Below are 12,682 nucleotides of genomic sequence, written 5' to 3' on the forward strand. Positions count from 1 at the left end.
TTATAGCTGTACAAAAATTTCAGGTGTAAACTGCTTCATTTAAAATAAAACAAAAATTAAATAAATCAACCATAAAAATGCAAAGAATATAGACAGAATATCCCTCTAAGGTATTAGTATTTAAAAAAAGGAGCGTAACAGGAAATGAATGTGACACATTTGCTCAGAGGCTGAGAGAAAAAAAGCTTCATGCATTTCGAGTATATTGTGCACTTCATAAATGTCCTTTGCACATTGTTCAGCTTTTTCTCTGGCTTAAAAAAACAGAGCACTTTGGCACACTGTGTGTGTGTGTGTGTGTGTGTGTGTGTGTGTGTGTGTGTGTGTGTGTGTGTGTAATCAGCAAACACTGATTACATCATGACGTTTTCAGTCAACAGATTAACTGAGACACTAATGCCACAAGGACACAGGGTGACTGTTTAAAATATTAAAACATGCATTTCTGCAGAGGAAGGAACAGATAAATAGTGTGAATAAACTGTTTTGCAATTTACAAAAAAATTAATTTAGCTGTCTTAAAAGAACGGATGTTTTTTTTTTTTTTTTTTTTTTTTGCATGAGTCAATAGAAATGAAAAAATCATTAGATTTTCTTAAAATTGATAAAAACCGGGGTGAAACAGGCTGACTAAAATCCCCAGTGTGCCTTTTTAACCCGCCGCTCCCAGTGAATTAGTTACTGGGAATAACGTGAACAGCGTTCGCGTGTGTTAAGTGATTTTAGCGTACTGTGTGCGCGCCTGGTTTTTGGGATCCCCGGACAGCACGGTGGGGGTGATGTCGTCCACGTCGTCTACGTCTCCCACCCAGGGTGTGGAGCAGAGTTCGGCGGGGGCCGAGCGAGAGTGAGGGGGTCGGGTGTGTCCCAGACCCTGATAGTGGCCTGATGGAGACGGAGGAGTGGAGGAAGCCTCAGCGACGGCGGCGTCCTGAGAACCGGAGGACAGCAGCCCTCTGTGTTCGTCATGCTCTGCGTCACGGGCGAAGTAGCTCTTCCTGGGCCGGCCCATAACTGTTCGGCCTGCGAGAGAACAACCAGATGCACGATGAGATTAAAAACAGAAGGAAATATAATTTCCTATTAGATAACCTTATATGTTATTTCTTGTTTCATTCACTCTCTTGGTTGCTGTTGATTGTGGCTTTCATTGTACAACTAGATCCTTCCATCTTCCTTCTTTCACCCATCCATCCATCCATCCATCCACATGTGCCTATCTATTTACACACTTATCGACTTTGGACCACTTCTCTATTCATCCTTCTGTCCATAAATCTATACATCTATTATCCTGTCTTTCCATCCATATATCTATACACCCGACTATTTACGCTTCTGTCCTTCTAACTTTGTATCAATATGTTCATGAATTTATCCATCCACCACTTATTTTTCTGTCTATTACTTATCCTCCATCTTAATATATCCTCCATCTGTCCACTTAGTTACCCATCCATCCATCCATCGATCCATCCATCAATTTATTCAACAGCATCTATCCACTGTCTATCCACTTGTCCACACACATCCGCGCACCAGTCCATTTATCACTGTCATTACGACGTGCAGTTAATGTCCAGTTCCAAAAAGCTGCTGTCAGGAACAAATAACATTAAAACTGACTTTAATAACAAAGAAATAACAATTAAAACTAGGTCTGCACGATATATATCGAAATTATCAAAATGTCGCAAACGTAAATATCACGATAAGCACATCACAAGGGCTTGTGATAACTGAATGATTTTAATACTTCAGTCAAAGTCAAAGTAGCAGAGAATGCTTTCTTTTCCTCAATAAGAAATATGTATGTTACTTCTGTCATTTTCAGTTTTTAAATATATAAATATACATATAATTTAAATTGATTTTAGCATTATCATACCACATATCGCATTATTTAAGTTATCGCATATCGCATTTTTCTTCAATATCCTGCAGCCCTAATAAAAACAGAGACCTGCTCAACTGTTTACAACATCTGTCACTTAGACCTGAGGCAAATCAAAGCATATAAAGAATAAAACACGATGGAGAACTAAGTTAGTTTAAAACTGGTGCTATGTAACATTTCAGTCACTTTTCAGATAGTAAATAAGGAACAAAATGCTTGGACGTGTGCAGTTTTAGGAAAATAATCAGCAATGAGATGGTGCGCTGAAGTGTGGTTACTGTTCATTATTTAACATGTTGTATATTTTATCTGATTATAGTTACATTTAATGTTGTTAAGTGTCTGTGAAACAAGGTACTCTTTCCTTTTTTTCCTCTATCTCTATAAGTTAACAAGACAAAAAAAGGCCACTTGTTAGAGAGAAACCGCAATGCCTTGTGTCAAGAAGACCTTCCCTTTGGCAGAGAACTTTACAGCTTTAAATTCTGTTAAATTGCGCTGGCACTGGAGACTCCTTCCATAAATGTTAAATTCAATTCAATTTTATTTGTATAGCGGTTTTAACAATGGACATCGTCACAAAGCAGCTTTACAGAAATAAATGGATTCACAAAAATAACCATTAAATAACTGTCTCCTTCCAGAAAACATCACCATACCAACAATTACACTCAATTATGTTAAAGTCTGTGTGGATGATGTTACTATAGAAACAATAACGTATTAGAACGAGTGCATTAATAAACTGGTCAAAAAACTGTCAGAGCTGCTGTTATAGAAAATTAATCAACACCCTCTGATCAATCAGATTAGAGAATTCAACAGCGCTGTGGTATAAGACACTTTACGAAGCTCGTCAGTGACTCACCGACATTGCGCACTTGCTCGGAGATGTCGGCCCGGATGTCTGACATGTCCCACATGGCCAAAAAGGAGTCAAAGCATGAGCCTTCCTCTGCTTCCTGTATATATGGCTTGTAGGTGAAGCTGAAGTGATGAGCAATGGCTGCCAAAAACATCTCCACACAGATGATAAAGTCCTGGAACAGAACCACATCATGTTCAGGTTTATTTACGTAGATGTAATAGAGAGACTAATACATGGAAGAGAAATCATCGTGTACCTGCAGTCCAGTGGCCACGGCCTCCACGCTGTCCCAGTCCCAGGTGTGAGAGTCTGAAATCACTCCAACCTTCACAAGCAGAGCAATGAGCACCGCCTGCCTGTGTGTGTGTGAGTTATCAGTGTGTTCAACACACAAAGTGACAACGTAAATTTGAGCTGCACTCATGCATAGAATACAATCACACTCAGTCTACACTAGAGCTGCACAATAGATCACTTGTTCATCATGTACTGGTCATGTTGCAGGGTTGCGTCCTCTAACTAATCCATAAATTAATCCATAAACTTCGTGTGTGTGTGTGAGAGAGAGAGTGAGAGTGTTGTGACAATCTTAACCATCTCATCACAACCACTCCAGAGGTATCCACTGATTTGGTTTGTATAATGTGGGCCAGTTTTTAACATTATCACATGCATAAATAATAATAATAAATTATATTATGTAATAATAATAATAATAATAATAAATAATAATATTTTTTATTTAAATTAAAATATTTTTAATAATAATAATAATAACTAAAATAAAAATTATAACCAAAAATACAAATAGATAAAATGTTTTTTTATCAGTGTAATTAACAGGAAAATCAGTATTGTTGGTAGTTTCATTGCCAAAGATATTTAATACAACAAATTCGTTGATAAATCATTAAATCGTTGTCATTATGACGCAGCACATGATTTAGGTCACATGACTGTCTTTCAGGACTTTAACAACATTTGGGTGAATCTTGATTTGAATATTACATAGTGCATGACGTAGGGTGGAGAAACCACCTACCTACGTCATTGCCTACATTTGTATAGGGAGCAGGAAGGTAAAGATGAAACTTTTGAATTTCACATCATAACAAATGAATACTCGAGTACTCAAATTATTCCGGCCAATCCTAGTAAACCGTAGGTGATGCTAGAATCCTGCTAATGCCATCAGGCTCGTCCAAGGCTACGTTATGATAACACGTTTATGATGTGTGATGTAATCGTTTTTCTTACCAGAAGGACACGAACACAACGAGTTTGACGCAAAGGAATTTGCCCACAGGTTTGATAGGGCTGAGTTCTTCTCTTAACGTTTTGTAGAACAGCACCAGGCAGTACATGGCAAACTGAGAAAAAAAAAAAAAACAGTGAACACTGTAATACACTCAGGTGGCAGAAATGATTTTTTTTATCTTGTGCTAGCTGGCTGTGAGCTATAAATAACTATCAGGGATGCTGTGTAGACCTCAAGCCTAGTTTTATGCTTTTATAACAGTTTTATAACACTTTCAGAGTTTGAAAAGTGCTTTGGAGGGGTGGGGTAAGTTGAGGCAGTTCGGGAAAAGTTACTTTCTGAAACATGAACGTATGCTCACTTGTGCAGTATTAGGTGTCTGAAGTTTGCTTCTGTAGTTTTTTACTGAAAGCAACAAGAACGTGGAGATTATGCAAGCTGAAGTAGACACCATTCATGTCTGTCTGTGTCACTTTGCACAACATTTTTTTGCATATCTCCAGCTTGCACAGAGTCGTCTGTAAGGCAGGGTGGAAAAATGACTTTCCAAAACTTTCTAACCATACACTACTTCCACAGAAGTTGTGTTTTTATCTGTTACTACCACACTATTTGATCAACATCTTGCTGATATCTTACAAGAACGCTTACAAGAAACATTTCTGATAATGATCTGATAGTTGTGGATTTGTAGATCTGTGACTCTATGACAATATCTTACAAAGTGAAAACATCAAGATAAACGTGTCTAATATTTCCAGTTACATGTTTATAAATGGTTTGGACATTTTTATTCATTTAGAAGTGCTAAGAAGAAAATCCTGACAGGTAGAAAGCATAGAATTTTACCACAAAACCCTACACTATACGGCCAAATGTATGTGGACACTTGACCTTCACACCTACATGTGCACACAATTGTTTAGAATGTCTTTGTATACTGTAGCTTCAGCATTTCCCTTCACTGGAACTAAGAGATCCAAACCTGTTCCATCATGCCAATGCCCAGAGTGGAAGAACTCGAGTGTCCTGCACAGATCCCTGACCTCAACCCCACTGAACACCTTTGGGATGAACTGGAACACTGACTGCACCCCAACATCTCCTCTCCCAACATCAGTGCCTGATCTCACTAATGCTCTTGTAGCTGAATGAACACAAATTCCCACATCCACACTCCAAAATCTAGTGGAAAGACTTCGCACAAGAGTGGAGGTTATTATAACAGCAAAGGGGGAATAAATCTGGACAGGGATAATTCAACAAAACACATATGGGTGTGATGGTCAGGTGTCCACAAACTTCAGGCCATCACAGCTGATAAATACCATGTTCTACCATGAGCTTTTACTGACCTAAGAGACCACAGCCCCGCCTTATTGTTTTCTCTTGATCTACAAAACCGAAGTTTGCAAATTCACAGGGCAACGTTCACATAAATAAAGTTGGTGTGACCTGAAAGTAAGCACTACCAGGACCAATATGCATCTTTCCCCTTCAGTGAACATTATTCACATTTGCTTTGACCTCTGCATTAGCTTAAACAACAGAACGAATAGCCTTCAGGTGACTCCCATACCATGGCAAATGTTCAAGAACTGTAAATGATACGCTTAAACTGTAGACGCTGACATGTTTTCTTTCCGGCGTTAATTTCAATTCATCATTTCAAACTTTAAATATCTGCCCAAAAATCTCTAGAAATAGAAATCACAAATTTGTGTCAAGATATTTTCACTTGCCAGATATTTCTTTTTTGCAGTGAAGAGATAAAACTGATGGTTTCTGCCAAGACATTTTATTTACATGCAGGTTTACTCTGGTTCTGAGCCGAGTAGTTACAACTTCTACAATTACTCAGGATCTAGAAATAGTATAATAAACACACACTAAAAAAGATTTATTGTTGTACGTATCTGTGTATTCATTCTGATATTAAATTTGGAGCAACTCTGTCCTTATGCATCTTTCTGTATTTCAGAACACTACGAATGATGAATAAGGAGGTACATACGAGCTGGGAGAGATTGTTCATGATCACTAAATAGGTCCAGGCATTTTTGGAGCTGAAGTTGCCTTCATCGTAAACCCCACAAAGCTGACAGATCCTGAAGATACAAAAAAAAACAAAAAAAACATCAAAAATACTGGCACGCTCATAGTTCATCATGAGGTTTCTATTACTTGGTAACTACATTAGCCTCAAGCCTCCTGACTTGGGTAAAGAGCTATACTTTCCTACAAGAACATTTGTGTAAGTGGAATTTTTCCGCTAATGTTTTCTCTGAGGTGTTACTGGAGGAAGAGTATCTGGTGTGTAAATGGGACACTCACAATGCGATGACTGTGGTGACGGGTCGCACTACAGTGTACTGCAGAACACCCAGCTTACATCTCAGCAACAGCACCCTGCACACACAATTATCACCAATCACACACTGTACACACACATTAACACATCAGCCTCTACAATACTACCTACATATAATAAAACTCAAACATGACAAGTGTTTTAATACGGACTAAAACACTTCGGGGTGTTCTGTTATAGGAAAATAATCATCGGTGGAGTGGTGTGATGAAGCGAAGTCACTGTTACCACCCCAAAGTCCATTATTTTCCTACAACAGCACACCCCAAAGTATTTTACTTCTCTTATACAAGAGATATATTTTACTTCTGCAATTTTTTACAAACTTGTTACAATTTTTTTTTTGTATTAAAATACAACACGTCATACTTTGGATCCATTTATACTTACATCCCTTAAATAAGTTAGTCCCTTTCATCACTTATGTTAAAGTAGCTATAAACAGTCATTCTTGCACCAGTCTCACTTTTTTCCTCTTTAGAGGTTAAAAGGCAAAAAAAAACAATTCGTCATGTTACCAAGAAGCAGCAGAGTCCTCCATCGTCAAAACTTTCCTATGTCTTAAAACATAAAATTACAGCTTTACGTCTGACTGTTACAAAGTGCTGACACTGGAGACTCCTTCCATAAATGTTTCCTCACAGAAAATGTCACCCTTCCAATAATAATATTTTTTTTTTTTAAATTCAAGTCCCTGTATAAGCTGTTACTATACTCAGAAACCTGAACACCTTCTGACCAATTCAGAGTCGAGAACAGTACTTTGGCGCAGTTGGTTTTAATAATAAACACGTTTAAAACTGCACAGGTGCATCATGGAGCTGTGGCACCAAACAAATGGATAATGTTCTTTGTGTTCATCCTGAGTTTGATTCTCATCAAGGAGAAGGAAAGGAGAAAAGAAAAGAAGAAACACAGACGTAGATGACCCAGAATCTCTCAAACACACAGATCCAATCTGCTTTCAGTCAGACAAATGTTACACATTACGTTGTTGGCCTGACTGAAGCTCATTTCAACCTGGCTGCGCTGAAGTGCAGCTAAACGTAGCCAAATGAGCCTTCAGAGCTGTATTTATCATCTAATGGTGCACCTTTGCCCTGAAAACGCATTGGCCTGGCTCGAAATTAGGTAGCACCTTGCTGTTGGGTGGAAAATTAAAGTCTAATTGAAAGTTAAACAGAAAGTGGCAATGAGACTGTAATAAATACAGCTTGTACGTAAAAATAATACAAAAAGCTTTTCCTAGTTTGTAGTGCAATGTCACACTGTCTCAAACCTGTATACCCGGATTAATAAAAATTCCACACGTGTTTGAGCAGTTTTAGTATTAAAAAAAGAGTCTAGTTCTGTCCAGTACTGTTATCCCAGAGTGCCCACTAAAGATATATTCTGAATTGGTCTCGAAAGAAGTATGTTCAGCTGCAAGGTAAAAAAAAAAAAAAAAAAAAAAAAATGCAGAAATAAAGAGCTGTTGTTTCAAAATGTCACGAATGTACATGTACACAAACACACATGGTTCCACTTTATAACCCTTCTGCTGAGAAACATTACAGCTACGCGTTACACTGTTGGCCTGAATGAAGCTTATTTCAACCTGGCTGCAGTTCAGCTCAGCTAAAGACGTCTAAAAAGCACTGCTCTCACACGTGCTAGCGGCAGTCACCAAAGAAGGACTATCTGAAGTCTGTTCCTGCACTTCACATAGTCTTACCTGAGACACCAGACACACGAAAGTACTATTCGGAGAGGATCATGCTGTTGGAGGTCATCTGTAGTAATGATGATTGATGGGTGTGTCTTGGTTGTCACTCTACCACTACCATGTGAACTACGTACGAACTGGTTAACTCTCCTTTATTATGAATGGCTTGTTGTATGGGCGTGGCCATGTAGGTTACGCTTGATCACATGACCATGACAGGTATGTAGGTTTTACCTGAGCAGGAGCTCTATAAAACGTAGCGAAAACACTCACTCTCCCATGGGCCAGGGCGGGCAGCAGCAGAGCGGCGGCAGGTGTTTCTGCTGTTCCTGCACCTCCAGCATCTGCACCAGGCTGGGATACTGCTTCTCCAGGTAGTTCAGCAGGAAGATCATGAAGTTGTAAATGACGTAGGCTTCATAGCACTCTCTGCACGTGTCCACGTAGATTGCGATGTTCGGGTACTTCAGCGCAATCCACTACAGCCAGGAAGAGAAATTTGGTCAAGTTAACACCATGAAGTGAGGAATAATACACTTGGGGGTGTGCTGTTATAGGAAACTAATCAATGATGGGATGGTGTGATGCTGCCTGGTGCAAAGCAGAGTTACTGTTACCAGGTTTTGATTATTTTCCTCTAACAGCATGTCCTTGTATGTTTTATTGTTCTTGTACCACAGAGATTTGCTAACTATTACATTTTTATCATTTACAGTTTATAAGTCAACATATTACTCTAAAGTATTCTCAGTCTCAGAACTGAGAATTCAGGAGCGCTGTGGCATAAATTGTTTATCGGAACAAACAAAGAAGACTGTTTGGCTCCAACAAACAACAACGAGAAGCACGTGACTTTGATTTGACACTGAGATCGCAATTCAGGAAGTAGGACTGCAGACGATCCTAAGTGAAATCATGTGCTTCATGACATTAAGCCCTCAATCAATGCCTGCCTTGGAGACGATGGAAGAGACACGCAAGCAAAGCTAAAATAGCACAAACACAGCACTTACGAATTTTAAACAAAGATTCCAAAAAAATACTTACGCTATCCAAGCTATATATTGGAACCATCCATAATATCCTAAAAATAAACAGAAAGAACAGACATGAAGGAGTAACAGATCAGACGCTGCAATATGAACATTTACTGAGACTCTGGTCATAATGAGGAAAGGCTTAATGTGGGTCATGGTGGTGGTCGACGTTTAATATTTAACATTTAATAACTTTAATAATTTGAAGCGTTTAATGTTTAACTAGGCTGACATTGTGTCGTATTCACTGATTTGACTTAAGGACTCATACCTGACGCTTACAAAGCACATTCATTATTCAATACTGAGCGAGTTATCTTTAAGACAATGGCATTTCGATCAGACATTTGGTGTCAAAGACACACAGATTGTAACGGCATGAGTGAGAAAATATTTCATTTGCAACAAATTGTGTTTGAAGATCAATATGATGTTAAACATCCAGGAGTTTTATTCAGTAATGTATCTGAGCTTATGCTCTTAGCAAGCGACATACACAAAAACAGAACAGAAAAACGGTATAATCTAGTTTGTATTTGTTTTTACAATACATTTCAGCTAATGATATGGAAGATATAGCATGATATCTGAAGAAATCTGTGACAATATTTAGGTTTGCTGGCAAAATAATTAAGCCATATTATTATTTTTTAAAAAGTTCATATTTTTTATTCAATATTTATTTAAAAAAAAAAGATGATAAGATAAGAAAATGCTAAAAAAAAATCAAGTGGTACAAAAAATCTTTTAACATCCATTCAGGTTACTGTGACTAGTAACAGGGTTATGAAGCACCGATATCTAATGATACACATGATAGTTAGCGTGTGAAAATATAACCTAATATTGATAATATGTGATTAATCCTAACGCCTGAGGTCATATTTACCTGATTATGGGTTTCTGCAGCTCGGGCTGGGTGTAGTGCACTAGATGCTGAAGTATCCCCCACAGTGATATGGGGATTGTCATGAAGACAAAAATGCCTGCGATGAACCAGGCTTTGTTGTGAGTGCCAACCTGCAAAAAACCCAACAAGATCAGATCAGACCTTTACAGATCATCAAGAAGAACCAAGACATTGGGTTATTAACAGAAAAGTCCACTCTGACATGTACATCAATATCTATAATCACTATGTGATCTTCAACGGTCTTTCTTTGTCATGAAATTCCGAGTTGGCTTTGTTGGTCTATTTTCGCTTTAGTTAACAGTCTCCTACATTACCCACAATGCTGTTCTACCTGCTGATAGTGGTGCAGTGGGATTTAGCCCTCAATTCATCTAAGAGAGCGATGGGGCGGTGCTTTAGTCCTTTAGTCTGTCCAGCTCTCTCACTTCCTCATGTTTACACTCTGCTCAAACAGATCAGTTTCCAAAGCTTCAACTTTCATGCTAATACTGTCATCAACACTATCACGCTCATCATTTCGTAGATTATTAACTAGCCGAGTCTCTGCTGTGACTCAGCGTTGTATATATCTGCACTGCATTCTGGGACTTTAAGTCCCGCATTTGCACCAATGTGTCCACTATTTCTACACTGGAGTTCTCATTAATATGGTGTTGGAAAATGGTGACTGAGAAAAGAAGCCCCAGTCACGGAATCACCATTGTGTCCAGTGACCAATCACTGATCACCGTTTTGCCCAGTGACCAATCACTGAACATCACTGTTCCTGAACACTAATCACTGAAAATCATTGCTCCAAAAGAACAATCACAGATCACCATTGCTCCCCTACACCCAATCACTGATCACTATTGTTCCCCAACACCCAATCACTGAACACCATTGTTCCTAAAACCTAATTACTGAACTCCATTGTTCCCACCGACCAATCACTGATCACCGTTTTCCCATTGTTCCCAATGACCAATCACTGATCACCACTGTTCCCCAACACCCAATCACTGATCACCATTGTTCCCAACACCCAATCACTGATCACCATTGTTCCCACCGACCAATCGCTGAACATCACTGTTCCTGAAGATTAATCATTGATCACCATTGTTTGTCCCACGTGCACACTTCTTCATGTAATATGTAAAAAGTTGATTTGTGGTTCAGTGATTAAAGACGATTCCTTTCTATATGAAATATTTTTAAAACTATTTTTTTTTTATTCTATGTGTCTTCAGAAAATCTTCCTTCTCCACGTAACACGTGTTGACATGCAAACGATTGTGATAATTCTAGGAATATCTAGGAATATCTAGGAATATTAATCTGTGATGTCATCTGGGGACTTTCTGAGCATGCATTATCTACCCTCCCCTGAAAATTCACACCAACCAACAAATTAACACCCTAATCACTGACCCCATGGCAGATACTTCAGTATAAACATGTGTGTGTTTGAGGGTGGAGTTTCCCTTTACTAATGAATCAGACCTCTGATTTCTGCAGCTCCCATATGCACAGAGGAAGAACCACCAGCAGGAGCAGGATGTAGAGGAGCACCACCAGAGGTCTGATCCACCTCCTCCAGTTCCCACAGGTGCACGGCATCTTCTCCTGCTCAGTTCTCCTCTCCTTCCTCCTCTCCTTCTTCCTCTTCCTCCTCTCCTTCCTCACATTCAGCTAGAGAGCTGGGTGAAAGCTCCTAAAGGACGAGCAGCTCGTGCTGAACTATCACGCGAGCTTCTGAGGAACACTCACCCTAATCAGCTGATTCACTGTCAACAAACGCGGCTCGTGTCGCATTAGCGCTCATGCTAGCTCTCAAACACACACGATTTCTACCTCAATATCTACTCAGGAGGATTGTCTCGAAATCCAGACATGTGCTACAAACAAATATGAACACCATAACAGCGTAATTTGAGCGTTATAGCACGGAAGGACAGCAAACATCCCTCCTGTAAGATAAGACAGAACTTTAGTCAAACAATGCAGTCTTCAACTTCCTGTTTAGTGTCGACGAGAAGGGTTGCCAGATCTGCCGAAAAGCCCTCTCAACCCCACAAGCAAGCAAACAAGAAAGAAAGAAAGAAAGTCAAAGATTTGAACAAACTATATTTACTAAAAAGATCAGGCTGATCATATCATTAACAGAATACGAATAAAGTAATAAAGGTGATAAATATACAAGACACATATATACATACATATACACATTATATATAGATAGATAGTTATAGATATCAACACACACAAGATAAAAAAATATATATATAAAATAATATAAAGAGCTACATAAAATCTATTTGAAAAACAGTAAGATAGATAGATAGAGATCTTTTTAAGTGTTTAAAAAATTCCTCATGCAGCACAATTGAAATCTTATAAATATTATCTAATTACTCAACTCATTATTTATTAGGTGTGTAATAATAGTTTTGATTTTTATATATATATATATATATATATATATATATATATAAAAATCAAAACTATTATTACATATATATATTATATATTATTATATATTAAAACTATTATTTTATATATATATATATATATATATATATGATTACATATACACTATTTGGCCAAAAGTATGTGGACACCTGACCATCACACCCATATGTGGTTCTTCC

The 12,682-nt window shown here is 38.3% G+C and overlaps 1 protein-coding gene across 1 annotated transcript; it reads right to left on the reverse strand.

Annotated features, from left to right (window-relative positions):
* Positions 1 to 186: 186 nt before the first annotated feature.
* Positions 187 to 12,078, reverse strand: tmem184c (transmembrane protein 184C). The gene is made up of 10 exons (XM_053232631.1): positions 11,535 to 12,078; positions 10,026 to 10,156; positions 9,147 to 9,183; positions 8,373 to 8,578; positions 6,358 to 6,432; positions 6,038 to 6,131; positions 4,023 to 4,135; positions 3,022 to 3,121; positions 2,766 to 2,937; positions 187 to 1,023 (listed from the first exon to the last, which is right to left on the reverse strand). Exons 1-10 carry the CDS (start codon positions 11,649 to 11,651, stop codon positions 713 to 715), a joined length of 1,356 nt encoding a protein of 451 aa, XP_053088606.1. The 5' UTR covers positions 11,652 to 12,078; the 3' UTR covers positions 187 to 712.
* Positions 12,079 to 12,682: the final 604 nt, after the last annotated feature.

The sequence above is a fragment of the Pangasianodon hypophthalmus genome, chromosome 3 (assembly GCF_027358585.1).
Source record: "Pangasianodon hypophthalmus isolate fPanHyp1 chromosome 3, fPanHyp1.pri, whole genome shotgun sequence".
In the NCBI taxonomy this organism is placed as follows: domain Eukaryota; kingdom Metazoa; phylum Chordata; class Actinopteri; order Siluriformes; family Pangasiidae; genus Pangasianodon; species Pangasianodon hypophthalmus.

Excerpts from the sequence above, each read along its gene's own strand:
- tmem184c (XM_053232631.1), bottom strand. The coding sequence starts at position 11,651 with ATGCCGTGCACCTGTGGGAACTGGAGGAGGTGGATCAGACCTCTGGTG. Across the intron at positions 6,433-8,372 it reads CCGCCCTGGCCCATGGGAGA|GGTGCTGTTGCTGAGATGTA; the intron begins GTGAGTGTTTTC and ends TTGTGTGTGCAG. Across the intron at positions 1,024-2,765 it reads CGAGCAAGTGCGCAATGTCG|GCCGAACAGTTATGGGCCGG; the intron begins GTGAGTCACTGA and ends GTTCTCTCGCAG.